The sequence below is a fragment of the Hyperolius riggenbachi genome, chromosome 4 (genome assembly GCF_040937935.1).
Source record: "Hyperolius riggenbachi isolate aHypRig1 chromosome 4, aHypRig1.pri, whole genome shotgun sequence".
In the NCBI taxonomy this organism is placed as follows: Eukaryota; Metazoa; Chordata; class Amphibia; order Anura; family Hyperoliidae; genus Hyperolius; species Hyperolius riggenbachi.
Window position 1 is genome coordinate 79,583,910 of NC_090649.1, and position 20,710 is coordinate 79,604,619.

The 20,710-nt window shown below is 45.2% G+C and overlaps 2 protein-coding genes across 2 annotated transcripts in view; both read right to left on the minus strand.

Moving 5' to 3' along the window:
- LOC137571308 (uncharacterized) overlaps nt 1-7,971 on the minus strand; it is a 130,915-nt gene extending 122,944 nt beyond the window's left edge. Inside the window, exon 1 of the mRNA XM_068280258.1 lies at nt 7,935-7,971. The gene's annotated coding sequence lies outside the window, so the exon portion shown is untranslated. The remainder of the gene's footprint in view (nt 1-7,934) is intronic.
- GCFC2 (GC-rich sequence DNA-binding factor 2) overlaps nt 1-19,729 on the minus strand; it is a 44,580-nt gene extending 24,851 nt beyond the window's left edge. The window contains exons 1-7 of the mRNA XM_068280257.1: nt 19,461-19,729; nt 16,580-16,687; nt 13,625-13,756; nt 6,595-6,804; nt 5,149-5,246; nt 4,230-4,348; nt 2,532-2,715 (exon numbers count right to left, since the gene is read on the minus strand). Of these exons, the coding sequence (XP_068136358.1) occupies nt 2,532-2,715; nt 4,230-4,348; nt 5,149-5,246; nt 6,595-6,804; nt 13,625-13,756; nt 16,580-16,687; nt 19,461-19,701 (1,092 nt within the window). The 5' untranslated portion in view covers nt 19,702-19,729. The remainder of the gene's footprint in view (nt 1-2,531; nt 2,716-4,229; nt 4,349-5,148; nt 5,247-6,594; nt 6,805-13,624; nt 13,757-16,579; nt 16,688-19,460) is intronic.
- Nucleotides 19,730-20,710: the final 981 nt, after the last annotated feature.

Sequence of the window (20,710 nt, forward strand, 5' to 3'; positions counted from 1 at the left end):
TCAGGTTAAAGGTGATTCAAACAAAATACATCCTAGTATGATTATATAGTAATATGTTAAAAAATAATAATAGCTTAGATTACAGGAAAATTACATATCAATTTTGAATTTAGATAGCCAGCAGGTCCAGACCTTATAAAATGTCTGTTTTGATCCCGTTTTCATAGACACCTTTATAACATATAAAGGTGTCTATGAAAACGTGATCAAAACAGAAATCAGCATGGCAGATCAGCATGAACCCGATTGAATAAAGTCATTTAAAGAGAACCCGATGTGTCTCGCAAGAATCCTATTAGCACACAGAGGCTGGGTCTGCACATAATGCCCAGCCTCTGTTGCTATACTGTTTCCCCCCCAGGCTCCCTCTGCGCTCTGCTGTCTCCCATAAATCAAACGCTGTGCTAGTGACACGCAGCGTGTTGCCAGCCGGCTGTTTACCTCTGCACCGTCACTCTCGCCTCTCCCCTGATTGGAGGGAAGGGACGCAGGCGGGGAGCGGCCTCCATAGAGGCGAGAGTGACAGTGCAGAGGTAAACAGCCTGCTAGCGATACGCTGCGTGTTGCTTAGCACGGCGTTTGATTTATGGGGGACAGCAGAGCGCAGGGGGGGGGGGGGGGGGGGGGGGAGTAGTATAGCAACAGAGGCTGGGCATTATGTGCAGACCCAGCCTCTGTGTGCTAATAGGATTCTTACAAGCCACCTCGGGTTCTCTTTAAAGTGGCAGCATTGGTATTTTTCCATCTTAGTGTGATCTGTCTTCTAGCATAAAATAAAAGTAGTCTAGCTAAAAATAACTTGTGCTCAGAAATAGATTTAGTGCCGAAAATACTAAGCAGTAGACTCTTCGAGGTGGAGGGGACAGAGAGACCTACAAGGTCAGTGAGTAAACCATGTACATCCTCCCAATAGGATTGAATTCCAGAACGTGGCCAAAATATATGAATAAAATGGGCATTAGAATCACCACATCTCCAGCATTTATCTTGGTGGCTAGGGCTAGGTCAAATAGGTTGAGTCATTACCACTAACACAGGGAAACAGCGCAAGTAAACTCCTGCCATTCACGCTAATAAATCAGCACGATTAACTGATATCTCAGTGCAACCTAGACGCGCTAGTGGCAGCGTAGCGTACGTTACTTAGCAACGGGCGATCCTTTAATTTTCTGCACAGTAGTGGTGTATTGCTACCGCGATACTTAACTAGAGCTGCCGCTACTACATTAATGTAGTAAAAGCCGTGAAGGCTTTTTTGGAGCCATTGGCCTCCTTTCACCAAGATCTGTTCTTTTTTATTGGCGCCTCCTACCTACTCCTAATTATCACTTTAAAGCAGAATTTTTGGCTTTTTTTGGCTATAGTTGGAAGGGCATAAGTTTTATTGTCTGAACCATAAAGAGATTTCTCTTATTTCATGTCTTGGGAGTCACAAAAGATGCTTGTGGAGGGAGTGGTAATGCCAAGTGCAACATTTTTGTCTAATATGCACTTTGGAATTCACCTCACTTCCTCCTTGGTGCCTGTTGTCATAGAGACAGGATGTGACCAAGTCTACCAACAGGTACAAAGAGTACAAATAAAGGGAACCCCCCCCCCGCATACATTACCTGCTCCGCCGGCGCGACTGCCCCCGGTCACCGCTGCTTCATCTCCGCTCTAGTCTCCGGCATGCTTCACTTCTTCCTGCCCGGCAGGAAGTTTAAACAGTAGAGGGCGCTCTACTGTTTAAACTTCCTGCCGGGCAGGAAGAAGTGAAGCATGCCGGAGACCAGAGCGGAGACGAAGCAGCGGTGACCGGGGGCAGTCACGCCGGCGGAGCAGGTAATGTATTGCTGCTCTATTGCGTCGGTCACTCGAACGCCGCTAGCGACGCTCTCCCTACCCGCAGGCGATCGACGGTAATTTTCCACACGGAGCGATCGACGGGATCGGACGAAATAGATCGAAATTCGGCGTGTAGCGGGAACGATGTGACAGTAGATTCGATCCCAGTGATCGAATCTGCTGTCGATCTGGCGGGAATCGGCCTAGTGTATGGCCAGCTTAACAGCAGAAAAAGTTTTGAAAGTTTTGAATGCAGGATTAGCATCTTTATGACTTAACACACTCAGACCAGTTGCTGTTGAAATTTGATTTTTATGGTGACAATCCCGCTTTAAAAAATACCAGTTGCCTGGCTGTCCTGAGGATCTATTTGGCTGCACTAGTGTCTGAATCACACCAGAAACAAGCATGCTGTAAATCCAGTCAGACTTCAGTCAGAAACACCTGATCTGCATGCTTTTTCAGGGTTTATGGCTACAAGTTATAGAGGAAGAGGATTAGCAGGACAGTCAGGCAACTGGTACTGTTTAAAAGGAAATACATATGGCAGCCTCCATACACCTCTTGCTTCAGGTTCCCTTTAAAATTCTATTGAAAAAAAATATCAGAGAGGCCGTAACGCTTTCCCACGTAAGAAACAAAACTGTTTTCATTGATGTTCAAGACTAGCATGTTTTCAAGCTCATCTGCTGTCAGAGACCCACCTTTTCCCTGAGACAATCCACAAAGTTCTCCACATAAATCTTCATCTCTTTGAAAAACTTGAAGCTCTGCTCGCTGGATGACGTCTCTAGCTTCTCCAGAGAGTCTTTGGAACTCTCCAGGTCTCGGCTGTACCTTTCACTGTCCAGCATGTGAGAACGATGCACTTCTTCAATTGAGGCGATCCTGAGGAACCGGAAAACAACGCTGGTAAGATGAACATTTTCCCTCATAATATCCCCTCATTAGCGGAGATAGACTGCTAACCTTGGAAACCTATCAGTAAACAGAGATGGGGCAGTGAGGGGTGTTCAGGAAGAAACATCAGGTTCAAACAGAAATGGATGAGACACTGACATAAAAAGAACACCTGAAGTGAGAGGGACATGGAGGCTGACATTTATTTTCTTTTAAAAACAATGCTAATTCCCCAACTGTCCCACTGATCCTCTGCCTGTATTACACCCTGAACAAGCATGCAGGTCAGATGTATCTGAATCAAGTTTGACTATATTAGCCGCATGCTTGTTTCAGGGGTGTGATTCAGACACTAATGCAGCCAAAGACATCAGCAGGGCTGCCAGGCAACTGGTTTTGGTTAAAAGGAAATAAATATGGCAGGCTCCATATACATCTCACTTCAAGTGCACTTTAGTGGGTAACAGCTACATGGATTTACTAGTGCTGCACACATCGTGATATATAGTTAGTTTGACCGGGAAAGAAAAAAAAAAAAAGTTCCATTTAAAGCATCAAAAAGATCCCATAAATACCTCTGTCAGGGAAACAGCTGTGGTGGGACTGCTGTTAGTCTGTGGGCATCTTGGGCCAGAGTTCTCATGGAGAAAGAATGGTCAAAGCTGCTGCTCACCACCCTTCCAGTCATAATGCAGGAGGGGCAGGGCCAAGCTGCCACTCAAACCCTTTCCTATAGTAGTCAACGGAGTAGCAGTGCAGCTCTTCCTATCCATAAATGAAAGCTGCACTGTCACTGGATACAATCAGCTGTTGTGTGACTGCTGCTGTTCTCATGAAAACAGAGGCATACATAGGATTTCTTAAAATACCTACAAACTAAACATACACGACAACAGGGAGATGAGAGTTTATTAAATGGAACAAATAAAAAAGATGAGTAAACAAAATTACAGTATATTCTGGCATATAAGACTACTTTGTAACCCTAAAAAAATCTTCTGAAAAGTCAGGGGTCGGCTTATACGCCAGGTGTCAGTGATGCCGGGTGATACGCCCTATTCTGTTACCGACTCTCAGATCTCGCTGCTGAGGACTGTAGTGAAGCGGCGCATGTGCACATGTGCGAGATCTGAGAGGCAGAGAAGGAGGTATGGTAATAGGATACAGGGATGGGTCAGCAGGGTGAAAGAGGCATGTTTTATGGGCACAGCGCAATCTATTCTTCCATACCGCTTAGGGACAGATGACCAATCCAACTAGTCAATCACCTATATACTGTTATATACAGAGTACCACATACAGTACAGCACCAGTATATGTTCATACATAGCACCAGTATAGTGTATTTTTAATTTTTATTTGTTTTGCGTTGGAAGAGGGGTAGTCTTATACGGCGAGTGTATGCTAAACACTATATTTTAACTGGAAAAGTTGGGGGGGTCGTCTTATACGCCCAGTCGTCTTATACGCGGTAAATCAACTGGTTTTAGGTTAGCACTCACCTGCTTGTCAGCCTCTTCTTAATGTCTTCCACAGTCACCAGCGGCGTTGAGATCTTTGGTTCGGCGCGTCTTCTTACCTGCGGGGGGCTGTCTCCACGTAACCTATCCTCACTAATAGGCTATTGGGAGAAACACATGAGTTCCAAAGAAACTGATGGAAAGGATATACACTTAAAGGGACACTGTAGTGAGAGCGATGTGAAGGCTGTCTTTTCCCCCCTTTTGAACTATGACAATTTCCCAGCTGTTTTCCTGATCCCGTGCCTCTGATATTTTTAGCCACAGACCCAGAGCAAGTATAAACATCAGGTGCTTTGATTAAAGTTTGGACATATGAGCTGCATGCTTGTTCCAAGTGTGAGATTCAGACACTACTGCAGCCAGACACATCAGCAGGGCTGATAGGCAACCAGTATTGTTTAAAAGGAAATAAATATGGCAGCCTCCATAGTACTCTCACAATAGTGTCCCTTTAATCACAGTGAGCTTCTTATTGTGCCCTGCCCCTCAAAGACTGGATAACATAACAAGGAAACCAAGTAGCACCAGCAGACCACCCTTCCATGGCCCTTATTAAATTCACTTTTTCTCCTTCGAGATCATTTTTCATCTTCCATTTAATATAACTTTTCAACCCTCCAACTGAAAAAAGTTACAAAGAGTATGGGGGAATGTACTGCCAAAATCATTCTATTTATTCCACATATACTGTAGTTGCTGAAGAAATTCACTGCTCTGTGTTTCTTTACCCAGAGCATAGTGTCTAATTAATTCTTCTCAGCACCTGTGAATAGACTGCAGGAGCACAGCTCTCTCCCCATATAGTAGACACTAAGGTTCAACTCCTTCAGGGCTCCCTGAGAAGTGAAACCAAGTTCCAAACTTCAAGATCATAGAGACTCACAAGTAACATACTGACCTGAGGATACTTCACAGCCTTCCTTATCTGCTGCTCCTCCCATCGGTCCTGCAAGTCGTCAGCTTCCTCCCTCTCGCTGTCAGAGTTACTGCTAGATGCTGCAGAACAGTACACAGGAAATTCATCAATTAGGAGGTTGCAGGGGGTGGGAGCATTCAAATCTGCTTTTAGGCTTACATTTCAATGCCTTGGTCAGCTTCAAAATGAACAAAACATGAAGGTCTCTGAAATACTGGCCCTTTCATGTGTTACTTGGGGATCCTAATAAAACATTTCATAATTTATGCTAGAGACCAGTTTTAAAGCCCAGGAAATGCTGGAGATTGGCTCAATTTCGCCTAGCTGTGGCTGGATAGTGTACTGCCACAGGAGACCTGGGTTCGAATCTTGGCTCTTCCTGTTCAGTAAGCCAGCATCTATTCAGTAGGAGACCTTGGGCAAGACTCCCCAACAGTTACTGCTATATAGCATGCCCTAGTGGCTGCAGCTCTTGCGCTTTGAGTCCTCCAGGAGAAAAGCGAATATAAATGTTCTGTCTTGTCTAACAACCCCCCCCTGCAAAGGTCCTCTGGCCGCATGTGTAAAATGTCCTCCCCTGGTTCCCCACGCTCTAAATTATCACCTGTTCCACTTGTGCGACTCCCGACATCCTCCACTGACACCCCTGTTGCAAGTGAGTGCCTGGACCATATGGCACCAGGTGTGTGACACTACATGTATGCCATGTGTTACAAGTGCCACATGGTAAAGAACTCGCTTATGAGAGGAGCGAAGGGCGCCGGGAGTCGCACCAGTTGGACGTGATCCGAGGAAGAACCGCACACCACTGTTGAGGTGCAGGACCGAAACAGTCAATAGTAAATCCAAAGATCCGCACACTCACATGGAGACCAAGTCTGCTTTTTATTCCATGAACGTGACACAGTTTGGTCATGGAGTGGAATTGTGTCACGTTCATGGAATAAAAAGCAGACTTGGTCTCCATGTGAGTGTGCGGATCTTTGGATTTACTATTGACTGTTTGTTTCGGTCCTGCACCTCAACAGTGGTGTACGGTTCTTACTCGGATCACTTACTATTGTATTGGTAGATTTCGTGCTCAAATTTATCACAAATCGGTCAGCGGAGTATGAGCAGACAACAGATCTCTCTCTGATCGAATGTGATCAGAGAGTTCTGTCTGATGGTCGATCTGCCCATTCCTCACTAGATGTATGGGCACCTTAACAAGTACAGCACATCACCTGGTTGCTGCAGCTCTAGTGTGCCACAGGGGATAGCAGCTGCATTGGCTAATAACAGCAAAGACTGCTTAGCAACTTGTCACAGAGGCTGTCAGTGAGGGGTTACTTCAATGCTCTCCCTGTACCTCTGCATGTCAGGGTATCCCCACAATGACAGTGGACAGCAAATATATCATAACTGTGTTTGCAGCAGAAGCCTCACCCATTTCCTCAGCCATCCGCTCTTTCACAGGTCTCACCCCGGGGGCAAACTTTATTCTCTTCTCATGGTCATCCAGCTCGTCATCGCTGTCTGATTGGCTGGAATCTGAGGCTTCCTGTGATGCGTTGAGCGATATGTAGTCTCCTTGCGCTCGGGCAAGTTCTCGCCGTTTGCGAGCTGCTCGGATCTGCTTAGCGTCTGGGATTTCACCTGTGCTGAACAGAAGTTGCATGAGGATTTTAAGCCACAATTTGCCCTTAAAGTGAATGGGAACCGCATTTAAAAAAAATGAGATAGATACCCAAGGAGAGGGAAGGCTCTGGGTCCTATAGAGCCTTCTCGGTCTTCTCCTGGTCCCCTCGTTCCAGTGCTGGCTCGCCCGGTAGCAGTATTTGACTAAATTAGTCAAATACTGCTTTACCCAGCCGAAGGAGGCTTCAGAAGTCTTCAGGGAGCCCGAGTGCTCCTGAAGAAGGGCGGCCCTGTACTGCACCTGCGCAAGCACCCTCTCTTGCATGCTCACGCCTGTGCAGTATGGAGCCGCACGTCTTCGGGAGGACACGGCTCCCGAAGACTTCCAAATACCCTTTCGGCGGGGGATTGAAATGGGGGGGGGGGGGGGGGAGGCAGCACAGGATAGAGAGCACCGAGAGAGGAGACGGAAGGCTCTATACCAGTGTTTCCCAACCTTTTCCGGCCCGGGGAACACTGTCTGACCAAATTTTTCTCCGGGGAACGGCGCGCGCGCGCGGTGGGGGCGATGCGGCCCCCGGTTGTTTGCGCGACCTAGTGGACAGTGCTGCTATGGGGGGGGGGGGGAGGGGGGGGGCTGGGGTGCGGCTGCATAGCTGGCATAGTTGCCCCAGTGTAGGGAGTTTAGTTGCCTCAGTATAGTGCCCCAGTATAGCCAGTATAGTGCCCCAGTATAGCCAGTATAGTACCCCAGTATAGCCCCCCAGTATAGCCAGTATTGTGCCCCAGTATAGCTAGTATAGTGCCCCAGAATAGTGCCCCAGTATAGCCAGTTTAGTGCCCCAGTATAGTGCCCCAGTATAGCCCGTATAGTGCCCCAGTATAGCCCCCCAGTATAGCTAGTATAGTGCCCCAGTATAGCCAGTTTAGTGCCCCAGTATAGCCAGTGTAGTGCCCCAGTATAGCCCCCCAGTATAGCTAGTATAGTGCCCCAGTATAGCCAGAATAGTGCCCCAGTATAGCTAGAATAGTGCCCCAGTATAGCCAGTTTAGTGCCCCAGGATAGCCAGTATAGTACCCCAGAATAGTGCCCCAGTATAGCCAGTTTAGTGCCTCCCGCCCGTCCCCGCGGCCGCCGCTGTTATTACCTTGTTAACAGCGGCCGCTCTCCCCTCTCCGGCGCGTGTATATTCAAGCAGCGTATCTCCGGCTGCTCTGTGTGATGCACTGATGCGGAAGAAAGGAGGGCAGCGACTTCCTGTAACGGCGATATGTATCGCCGTTACTATGGTAACCGAGCCCTGCCTCCTTCCGCATCAGTGCATCACACAGAGCAGCCGGAGATACGCTGCTAGCATATACATGGTCTGGAGAGGGGAGAGCGGCCGCTGCTAAGGTAATAACAGCGGCGGCCGCAGGGACGGGCGGGAGGGGGGATAAGAGCACGGCACACCAGGCAACGTTCCGCGGCACACTAGTGTGCCGCGGAACAGCGGTTGGGAAACACTGCTCTATACGACCCAGAGCCTTCCCTCTCCTTAGGTAAGTATTTGCTTCATTTTTTTTTAAAATGCGGTTCCCATTCACTTTAAAGAGAATTTCTACTTTCATGAAGAAATCGTCACCCGCATAGATCAAAGCCACACATAAGACTTGCTGTAGTTCACCGTTATTACGATGATCTTTCTATTGTGATACGCAGCCTGTTAGGACTGACCGTAAGTTTAAATTGCTCCTCTTTGCATGCTGAGCCCTGTTTGGAGTACTACTGTCAAGTCAGACAAAAACTGGAAATTTGGGCACACCAGAGACCACTATAGGCCGTAGTATGAATTACCGCTATAGTGGTGCTCAGTCAGTAACTTGGGCCAGGTCAAAAGATGGAGCACAAATTAGGACAAAAACAGTGTGATTCAGCTGCCAGCAATTGCTGGGAACCTGAATGACATCTTAAAGGACACCCGAGGTGAACATAAACCGATGAGAAACAATTGTATCTATCCTTCTTCTAAAAAAGGACTTTTTTTTTTTTTAGATATCCCAGTTTTATTTTATATTTAAATCTAGTTTTTACTGTTTCACTGTCTCTGCTCAATGACACATGCATTGGTGTATGCCAGAGCTCAAATCTATGAACTATTGATCCTTTTTATCTCTTTCCTGCTCTTAGCAGCCATTTACTAACAGGAACGTGTTTTATGTCTGTGATTCCTTATCGATGAGGGCCATGCTATAGTCTGACCCAGTCTGGCCCGGACAGAAACTGTCACTTGCATACCTGATGTTTAACTCTTTCAGGCAGAGAAAGAAAGAAGAAAAAAAAAAAAAAAAAAAGGAACACAGCATAGTCATTTGTGTGCTTGCCACTGCAAATACACATATCTATCTCATCATGTCACCTCGGTTGTCCTTTAAGCCGAGTCAATGGCAGCCTGGCGGGAAAATAGTAGTTAAAGGACTTTTCTACGAGCAGGGCGAGACATTTTTGCGCCCACATTTCCTGGCCCCTTAATTACATGAGCTCACTACTGCCATGAGACCAGAAACTCTCATCCTGCTAAAGGAGTAATAGGCTGCACGAGGAAGAAGGATTTGTAGCTAATTTTTAACACCTGGGCCATCCTAGAGACTGGCAACGAACGCGGACTCTTCTGATAGGAATAGCTATTATTCTATAAGCAGGTAAAAATAAGAACTGAAAGCATCGAGTTTCTTTCAACAAAAGTGGAATTTCCCTTTAAAATAGAAACCAGTGTTACACATACAAAGCTAAAGTAAATCACTGACACACCCCACTGAGTAATTCAGCTATAAGTGAAGTATACTGAATATTAGTCGACTCCATTATTTGATCCTCTGAAGCTGTATTTTTTTATTGACTCAAGTATAAGTCTATACGGCAAAGTTAATGGTTGCACTTCGGGACCATAAAGAATTAACACCTGCACTTGGGGCCCAGGAGGGGTTAATGACTGCACTGCATACAGTATTGCAACTATTAACCCCTCCTGTCTCTTAAAGGATGCATCAAATAATGCTGCCCCATGATATACTTACCCAGGGCTTCCTCCAGCCCCTTGCAGCATTATTTGATTGATGCTTCCTTAAAGAGTAACTGTCAGGTTGCAGAAGCTAATTTAAACTTCTATTCTCCTGTGTTAAACAGTTTAGACGGAAGCCAAAAAGGCAATAGTGAAGATAAAAATCTCTCTTACATTTGATGTGTGCTTATCAGCAAAGCTGTTAGACCCAAGAGGACGCAAGCCGCATACCATACTGCAAAGCATTCTGGGGCCCTCCCCTCGGCTGCTAAGGAGAAGTTACAGGATCAAGTTTCAGCAGCTTGTAACTCAGTCCAGCGTACAGCACTGAAAAATCTCCGGGCAGAGTACACTGCAGGAGTCCGCTATTGTTCCTAGCCACATGGCTAATTAATATTCACTGCAAACTAGTGTTATTCAGTACGAGCTTTTCTGTGATCAGGAAGCAGGCAGGACATGACGACACATTTGGCTTCATAGGAGACAGACAAACATGGAACCTGCCATGAGCTGTCAGGAGCATTAATCTCTGCATATACTATATACACATTCTGTGAAGTACAAACGTGGACAGTGAAATGCATATGTAATGTAAGTACAGCCAATCTTTAGCTACTGATATATGTGTTTATTTTCTCTGAGACCTTATACCTAACAGCTCCTCTTTAAAGTGCAGCCAATAACTTCTCCAGGCCCCCAAGTGCTGGAATTATTCAAACCCCTTCCTGCAGCCCAGTATTTACCCCCCTGTCCTTTTCCTTGTTAATTGTTGTGGCCAGGACTTTCAGACCTGTGTTTTCTTGGCATTTCCTTTATCAAGAAACGAGATAAACAGAGGAACACCAAGAGCCCCAATAGTGTAGTATGTATTGACAAAGGGGATAATGACAAAGAGTAATAGTTGTTATACTCACAAGCATGGGTCACCAATAGGCAACCACTGTAAAGGCAGGTGGGGAGATTATCCTGACCCCACTCAGGAATAAGAAGTCGCTCTCTGTAGATAGTAGAAAAGGGTCGTAACCCTCCACCCAGGGTGGATACAATATTATATAGGAGAGAACAGAGGCGCCAAAAGGATAAAAGGGGTTTTAAAGGAGCTTAAAAGCCCAAAATTTGGTAATTAGAGGAGGCAGTGGTGGACTTACCTCCTCCAAGCAGACACAACACGACTGTACATTCAGTCTATTTATTAACGAACTCCAGATAAAACAAAGCAACGCGTTTCACGGGTCAGCGCCCGCTTCCTCAGGCAATAGAAAAAGGAGTTACCGCATCTAGCAAAACAAACAACACTCGGCACCTCTGTGCCGGGTGTTGTTTGTTTTGCTAGATGCGGTAACTCCTTTTTCTATTGCCTGAGGAAGCGGGCGCTGACCCGTGAAACGCGTTGCTTTGTTTTATCTGGAGTTCGTTAATAAATAGACTAAATGTACAGTCGTGTTGTGTCTGCTTGGAGGAGGTAAATCCACCACTGCCTCCTCTAATTACCAAATTTTTGGCTTTTAAGCTCCTTTAAAACCCCTTTTATCCTTTTGGCGCCTCTGTCTTTTATCAAGAAAGTGTCACTTACCACTGGGTACATTACTGCAAATGGGAATGTTACTAATAGTACACACATTGCTCAGTGTTGTCCATGACTTGTGTATTAGTCGACCCCTATACTTTCATTTAGTGAGTCAGACCTACATTTCTAGACTTATAGTTGAGTATATACGGTATTTTAGTTTTGCACTTCAAACCAGAGAGTGGTAAATGCTCATTACCAAGCAGCAGTTGGATTATAAATTGCAGTGAGAAAAGCCTCCTGGCAAATTTAAAAGGCCCAGTATGAGATATTGTATCTGCCTTACCAGAAACAGCAAAGGCCGAAACCAACTTCACTCTTTTACTCACAGAGATATTGGTTCACATAATAATGCTTGTGTGTTGACAGGAGCTCCCTAATCTCTCGAGAATTATCCCAACTTTGGGAACACAATTATGTGGCTTGGGAGCTACATTTACCTAAAGCGGGTGCAGGTGGTGCTCCCAGGCAGTGTGAGTGCTTGGGGCACTGCCTGTACGGCGCCTCTCCCCCTTTAGGTAAATGCAGTTCTTAAAGTGGTATGAAACTCAGCATTTCTCCTTGCTGTAAAAAATTCTTTACAGCAAAAAAGGTACTACCAGAAAAAAAAACCCACTGGTAGCAAAACAGCATTCAAACAGTTAAGTACAGCACTTTCTTCTTCAGTGGGAAGCTTAGTGCCATTGCAGAACTTGAGGTGATTACAAAAGTAGCTGATAAGAAAACAAAACAAGATAATATAAACACTGCTAGCAGTGTCTCAGCAGAATGCAAGTCAAAAGTGTACACAGGTGAAGACACATTCTCACTGGATACATTGTAATATATAAATACAGCAGCTATGCAATAAATTACAATTGCAGCTTCCAGAGCAGATAAACCGTACTTTACGAACTTGCAATTTGTAAACAAACAATACGTGTGCAAAAAAGCAAATATGATAACTATGGGTAATAAGTAGGAAAACATGTCTTTACTGAGTCTTATGTCAGAGTTGAATCCCTCTTTTAAGTGAGCCTAAAAACAGCACAAAAAAAAAGAAAAAAAAAAACTAATTTCACTGATCAGTCAGCGGTCCACTGCATCACTTAAGAGAAAACCTCATACTACGTCTGCGCAGGACTTCACCGTTGGATGTGTACGAGGATTCGCACGGCCGCACAAGCGTAGTGGATTGCCGACTTGTCAGCAGAACCGTAACTAAGTCGCCGCGGGCATAACGGAGGATCGCTGAGGACTGGTGTGGGCCAGGACGACTGCAGGGGGCTGGTAGAAGCCCATGGCAAGTGAAACTTTTTTTTTGTATGGTTTAGGTTTACTTTAAAGAGAACCCGAGGTGGGATTTAATTATGCTAGTGGGGCACAGAGGCTGGTTGTGCACACTAACACCAGCCTCTGTTGCCCCATGGTGTGCCTCCAGGACCCCCCTGCGCGCCGCTATCCCCTCCGCAGTGCTAGCGACACACAGCGTGTCGACAGCACAATGTTTACCTATGCTGTGTCTGTTAGCGCCGCTCCCCCGCCTCCTCTGTATCGGCGCTATCCGCCCGTGTCCCTTCCCTCCCGCTCAGCGATCCTCCGTTTCCCCCACTAACATAATTAAATCCCACCTCGGGTTCTCTTTAAGGTCTCTTTTCCACGGGTAGTTAATAGGCAGTGAAATGCCTCTCAAACTCTCACAACTACTCGATGCTGCCTGATAACTGCTCACTGATATCTGGCAACTGCTTGCTGAGCACACAGTTCAACTGCCCATGGAAAAGAGGCCCAAGTCACATAACTAGCGTGTTCCCAAAGCTGGGTCAATGCTCAAGAGAGATTAGAAAGGGGGGGGGGGGGGGGGAAATCGAGACAGCCTACATGCGCTGGCCTAGTCCCCATGTAATTATGTGAACCACCGTCGCTTTGTGAACAGAAGAGATTCCTGTGACCCCTTCACCTCAGCCTCTGCATCTTCAAGCTGTGGAAATCCTAGTTAGAGCTGTACTGTAAGGATGTGTTGTAGGATGCCATCAATGCCTGTGAAGGTGTAGAGGGGGGCTACCACTAGGTCTGGTTTACTAACATTCTGCTGTAATTGAGATTACAATAAGTACAAAATAATAATAATAATAATAATAATAATAATAATAATAATAATAATAATAATAATAATAACAACAACAACAACAAATTTGCTTTGAATTTCTGAATGAAGCCAGTCCCCCCAATAGCAGCCATACATACAGACCTGCCTGTGATGGCCGAGGTGGAGATGCAGAAGACTTGCTGCTCGCAGACCCCGGAGCCTCTTGCTTGCGAAAATTATCCACATCTTCAGGTTCACTTTGCTCCGGCTCCGACTGGCTGTCTTCTCCTGAATCTTAATGACACGAGTGGAGGACACAGTCAGTATGTATACATGTATCTTCAGAAATCTAGTGTATCAACAGTTTACCACTGTACAATAGGCAAAATGACATCAATGGCATAGTTATTATTTAGTATTTATATAAACACAGACATCTTCTGCAGCTCTGTACAGAGTACATTGTCTTGTCACATAACTGTCCCCCAGATGGGCTTACAATCTAATCCCTACCATAGTCCTATGTATGTGTCGTGTAGTGTATGTATCGCAGTCTAGGGCCAATTTAGGGGGAAGCCAATTAATTTATCTATATGTTTTTGGCATGTGGGAGGAGACTGAAGTCCCCAAATGAAACCCACGCAGACACGGGGGAACATACAAACTCAATGCAGATAGTGACCTGGCTGGGATTCAAACCGAGGACCCAGCGCTACAAGGTGAGAGTGCTAACCACTGGGTTACTCCACCATGATGCCTACTGGCATTAGGAAATGACAATTACTTAATCCAATAGTATAGGTGCCTATACATCGTCAAATGGTCAGCAGATTAGACCATCAAACAAATCCATCTCTAATCGAATCTGATCAAAGAGGGATCTATTTCTGCCAGTGTAGGGCACACAGATTTCAAATGATTTTAGCCAACTTGCCAAGTTTGACCCCTGCCACAGGAGGAAGCAGAGAGTAGGTGGGCTGAGTCATGTAAAGGCACTGTGAAGAGCAACAAGTCCTCACTCTTCTAGAAGCTTTATACTTTGTGCACAAATTCCAGGACCATTTGACTGACGTTCCCAAAGCAAATGTCTCTGGAAAGGCTGAAGAAGACACAAAAATAAAGTGCGTACTGACACGGTCCCTTATTCACCTTTCTCAATTAAATGCTAGATAGGCAGTTTTCAGTTCTATTTCAAATAAATAATCTGTGGCATAGACTCAATGAACACATCCTGGAGTTCTCCTTTCTTACTACAGTGACATGTGCTAGGTAGGTTACACTTTAGTACCACAGGCTTACGCCCCCCCTAGTGACAAGGCTATTTTTTTTCAATTCAGGCCACTTCTGCTTTAAAGTGGATCCGAGATTAACTTTTGCTCATTGCATAATGGTGTTTCTTTCCTATTGTTTATAGGGCATTCCTCAAGCCAAATACTTTTTTTGTTTTATTACTCTAATTCCCTATAAACTAAACAAGCCTTGTCCACAGCATTTCAGAGAGCCTTGGCATTTTCAGACAGTAGCAAGGGCTCATGGGAGCCAAGTCTGGGCAGGAGGAGGGGGAGGTATTACTAGCCAAAGATTTCAGAGGCAGAGGGGAGGAGGGGGGGGGGATTAGGTTTTTTTTCACAGGCTGAGTGCTGAAGATGCAGATAAGCCTGCCTGTGTGTAATGTTTACAAACAACATGGCTGCTGTCATTGTATCACAGGAAGAAAGAATCATATTCTATTGAAGCTGTTTACAGATAGATTTGCTGTGTAAACGATCTAAACTTTAGATAAGATATATAGACAAGTTACTTGTTATAGTTAGTTTTTCATCTCGGATCCGCTTTAAGGGCTAGCAAGGTAGTTTTTCATCTCTGATCCGCATTAAGGGCTAGCTGCAGGGCTGTGAAACTCAGCACACAAGTGACCCCCCCCCCCCTCTTCTGCCCACCAACAGCGATTTTCTGTTGGTGGGCTCTGATCGCTGCTGCAAGCGTTTGTTTGGTTTTTATTTTTAAATGTTATTATTGATTTTACTATATTTTTTTTTTACTCTAGCCCTCCACCCCCTTCCCCGGTAGCCAATCACTGCACTCGGCTGTCATAGGCATAAGCCTATGAGAGCCGATCGCTCTTGTGACTCCCCAGGGGACACGACTGTCCCCAGTACAGCGCTACCATTGAGCACAGCACTGTCCCATGTAAATAGATGGCTGCTTTGCCATCTAACAGTCTCCTAGCGGCGATCGCCGCTGGTCGACTGATGACGGAGCAGAGCTCTGTCATTCAAGCGGGGATGCGCACGCATATGCACATGCAATCTTGAGTGGTCGGCAACAAGTTTTAAAGAAAAAAACTGAAGCTCCCTAAAAATAAATAATGAGATAGTTACCTAAGAAGTGGGATGAGCCTTCTCAGTCCTCTGCCGTTCCCCACCTCTGTTTGAAGCAGGAGTCCTGCAGAGTCTTTGCATGCACTCAGGTCAAGTACTTCAGAAGATGAGGGTCTCCATACTGCTCTAGCCCAGCACAGAGCCGCCCCTCTTCAGAAGCACTTGGAGACACAGGAACTTCCGAAGCCACTCCCAAAGGCACGCAACAAGGGGCAGCAGTGGACCGAGGGCACAGAGAATAAACCAGAAAGGATTGGAGATCCCAAGCGTTTCTGTAAATGGGTATCTAACTTTTTTTTTCAGATTTTCACATTTGCCTTAAAAGGACAACTGAAGTGAGAGGTATATGGAGGCTGCCATATTTGCAGCCAAATAGACCACTTCCCTGGTAGTGTGTGAATCCCACCAGAAACAAGCATGCAGCTAATCTTGTCAGATCTGACAATGTCAAACACCTGATCTGCTGCATGCTTGTTCAGGGTCTATGGCTGAAAGCATTACAGGCAGAGGATCAGAAGGACAGGCAGGAAACTGGTATTACTTAAAAGGAAATAATTATGGCAGCCTCCATATCCCTCTCGCTTCAGTTGTCCTTTAAAGTTTTTAGCCTTGATGTGAAGGTTCAGCACTGAGATTTCCCTTTGAATTCTCCCCGATGTTGCTGCAGCTGATGTACTGCTGGAAGCAAAGATTGAACTTGAATCAGAGAGTTACCATGCATGCTATTCATACTTACCATTTTCAGGTAGCTTTGTTGTACAGTCTGCTTCTTCTGCTTTTTTATGTACTTTAAATACCACGGTGCTTACAGATGGCTTTCTGATTTTAAAAGATATCTCTTCGCCTGGAAAGGAACAAAGTAACAGAACTTTTTATGGCAAGTCTCATTACACAGACAAGCTGGGGACACCAAGGGTGTCATATACACAATTGGGATTAAAGGGTAGCCATATCGGAGGATAAAGCTGACGGCATTCCAGACTGAGAATCAATTCCATACATATCTTATATACAATAAGATGGGGACACAGGAAATGCTAAGAATAAAACAATACAAGGGAGGCTATATAACATCCTGTGATACAGAAGCTATCATATATGGTAAGTTGAAAGCAGCTGGGATGCAGAAACTGATACAGAACATGCTTTCAGTATAGCAACCCAAGGTGAAAATAAACTTTTGAGATAAACAATTGTATTCATCCTCCTCCTCCTCTTAAAAATGACTTTAAATAGCCCATGGTTTTATTTCATATTTAACCCATTCAGGTTCCGTGGTTTTCACGAGAGAAATGTTCACCTCCCATTCATTAGCCTATAACTTTATCACTACTTATCACAATGAACTGATCTATATCTTGTTTTTTCCGCCACTAATTAGGCTTTCTTTGGGGGGTACATTTTGCTAAGAGCCACTTTACTGTAAACGCATTTTAACAGGAAAAATAAGAAAAAAATGGAAAAATTCATTATTTCTCAGTTTTCAGCCATTATAGTTTTAAAATAATACATGCCTCCATAATTAAAACTCACGTATTGTATATGCCCATATGTCCCGGTTATTACACCATTAAAATTATGTCCCTATCACAATGTATGGCGACAATATTTTATTTGGAAATAAAGGTGCATTTTTTCCATTTTGCATCCATCACTATTAACAAGTTTAAAATAAAAAAAATATAGAAATATTTCATCTTTACATTGATATTTAAAAAGTTTAGACCCTTTAGGTAAATATTTACATGTTTTTTTTTTTTTTAATTGTAATGGTTTTTTTTATTTATAGTAAACATTTTATTTGGGTAGTTTTGGGAGGGTGGGGGGTAAACAATAGATTTATAATGTAAATGTGTGTTGATTTTATTTCATTTTTATTTTCAGGAGTAATATTACTTTTTGGCCACAAGATGGCGGCCATGAGTTTGTTTACATGACGTCACTCTAAGCGTAACACACGCTTAGAGTGGCGCTTCAGGAAGTGAATGGCCAGAAAAGGCGCAGCTTCCGAGAGAAGCTGTCGCTTTTTCAGCGGGGGAGAGGAATCAGTGATCGGACTTCATAGTCCGATACATTGATTCCCTGACTACCGAATCCACGGCCGGGAGTGCGCGTGCACGCGCGCGATCGGCCGCGGGGGCGCGCGGCAGCGCACATGGTTTCTGGACGTAGTTTCTACGTCCAGAAACCAAAACACGTTAAACATTTACAAAGTCGAATGAATGTTTTGTTGTTTCTGCTCAGTGGCAGCCTATTAAGGGTCCCTAAATTAAAATACATGAACTATTGACTTTTTCCATCTCCCCCTGCTCTCAGAAGTTGTATTCTGCCAGGAACTTTTATGGCTTTAATTAGCTTATCAGTGATGCTTACTATATTTCAGACAAGACAGATGCTGTCACTTCCATGCCTAAAAATTAACTCTTTCAGGCAGCAAAATAAAACAAGTAAAACAGCCTGGTTATTAATATGTTTTGTACTGTACACAGACATGTTTATCTCATGTCACATATCCCCTTGGGTACGAGTGCATAGACTGGTAAGATAGCCACCGCTCTGCTGTGCAAACTCTGCATGCAGACACACACACACACACACACACACACACACACGGCAGCCCATTCAAAGAGCTGGAGGGAGGAATGATGCAGCGCCCCTCCCCGCATTGCGCGGCTGGTGCCTCGATCATTTTTTTTGTGCCTCCTCTGTGCCCAGGCCTCCTTCTCCCCACCAATGGGCACCCTACTCTCCGCCCCTGGGCACCCTACTCTCCGCCCACGGGCACCTTTCTCCCCACCCACAGGCACCTTCCTCCCCACCCATGGACACCCTACTCTCCACCCATGGGTACCTTTCTCCCCACCTATGGACACCCTACTCTCCACCCACAGGCACCCACCTCCCCACCCAGTGGCACCCTCCTCCCCACCCACTGGCACCCTCCTCCCCACCCACTGGCACCCTCCTTCACAACCTCCTCCCTCCCATTGTCACCCTCCTGCAAAAGCAGGGGTGTGGCTTAAGGCCACACAGGGGGCGTGGCTTGTGCCCCTCTTTGGCATCTTCAAAAGTTGGGAGGTATGTCTATAATTGCACACCAAGACCCTCACCCGTGGACTCCAGGAACAGCACTCACTTTGGCTACTGCCTCTGCTTTCACAACTTTACTAAACCTATGTGTTTGGTGGGGTGGATAGTGCTTCCCCATTCCTTACAAGTTAGGTGTTGCAACCAATTTGCTGTAAGCAGAGAGCGGCCATTGGTCTATGAGGTCTCCCGCAGGGTCCCCTTTAATCGACTAGCGCCACTTTAGATAGTCGTGTATAAAGCTGATGCCATTTCAAATGAACTGCAATGCACAGATATGTAATACATCTGAGAATAAGCATATGCCAATACATACAACATGTCATGGGCTGTGTACACAGGAGTTACATACATCATGTCATGGGCTGTGTACACAGGAGTTACATACAACATGTCATGGGCTGTGTACACAGGAGTTACATACATCATGTCATGGGCTGTGTACACAGGAGTTACATACAACATTCATGTAATGGGCTGTGTACACAGTTTACATATATTATGTAATGTGCGGATCCTGTAGATCTCACCCTCCCTGTCCTCGGTAAAGCTGAGCACGCTGGCAGCGGCTGCACTGGGGCCAGAGCTGTCATCTTGCTGCTGCTCCTGCTCTTCCTCATCACTGGCTGTCACTATCCTCCTCTTAGTCCCGCACGTCAGTCCTCGCCCGCCTGGCCTCTTCGGTCTCTCCACCTGGCTGCGCTCCTCCTCTTCCTCCTCGCTGGACGCAGCTCTCCGCACCCGCAACTTACGATTCGGTTTCTTGAACATCTCAGGCAGCCATACAAGTCGCCTATTCCGCGTCACTGCTGGGCGACAGAACAGTATGCGTTCCAAGCGTGCAACCAGCCAATCAGAAGCGTACCACCAGCCAATCAGAAACAGAGTTTGTTCTTCTTTTCACTAAACTTTATTAGAAATGGAAAACAGTTGCATGCTGTCAACTAGTCCACAGAAGTCCAATAACTTTCCTTATTTTGGTGGCACGTTCCCTTTTTGGACCCAAATCTTTGTGTTCCTCTTTATTCATGTGTCTCTCTCTTTCAGGACTTATATCTACTGTAGTGTAAACTGATATGACTATAATAAACTTTATCCCCATCCATTAAGTGATCCTGTAACTTTGAATATTATTATTATTTACTGGGAGTTGGAAAAGCAGAGGAAATCCACTTGCTGGCCAAGCAACAGTAATCAGGTGTTGCTGCTCACAGTGAAGACTTGCTGCAGGTTTCTGTTGGGAGTGATAACACAGGATTTCGGCTGCTTGGCCAGCAGGTGGATTTCCTCAATTTTTTCACCTCCCAGTCCAACACTGAGTATTTATATAGGGCCAATATCTTCCGCAGCGCTGTACAGAGTATATATAGTCTTGAAACTAACTGTCCCTCAGAGGAGCTCACAATCTAACCCATACCATAGTTGTATGCTGTATGTACTGTATCATGTAGTGTATGTATTGTAGTCTAGGGCGAATTTAGGGGGAAGCCAATTAACTTATTTCTATGTTTTTGGGATGCAGGAGGAAATCGGAGTGCCCAGATGAAACCCCCACAGGCACAAGGAGAACATACAAACTCCTTACAGATGTTATACAAACAAAATCTCAAAGCGCTATAAACATCATACAGTCAGCATTGATTTTCCAACGAGTGCGCTACTACTAGACCCAAGCCAGTCTTTCAAGTATCAATACAAGTATAATCCAGCGCACATACCTTTTAAAATAATCCTTAAACGTATCACACACAGTCTTGTATTATGTTCCAAGCTTCTTCCT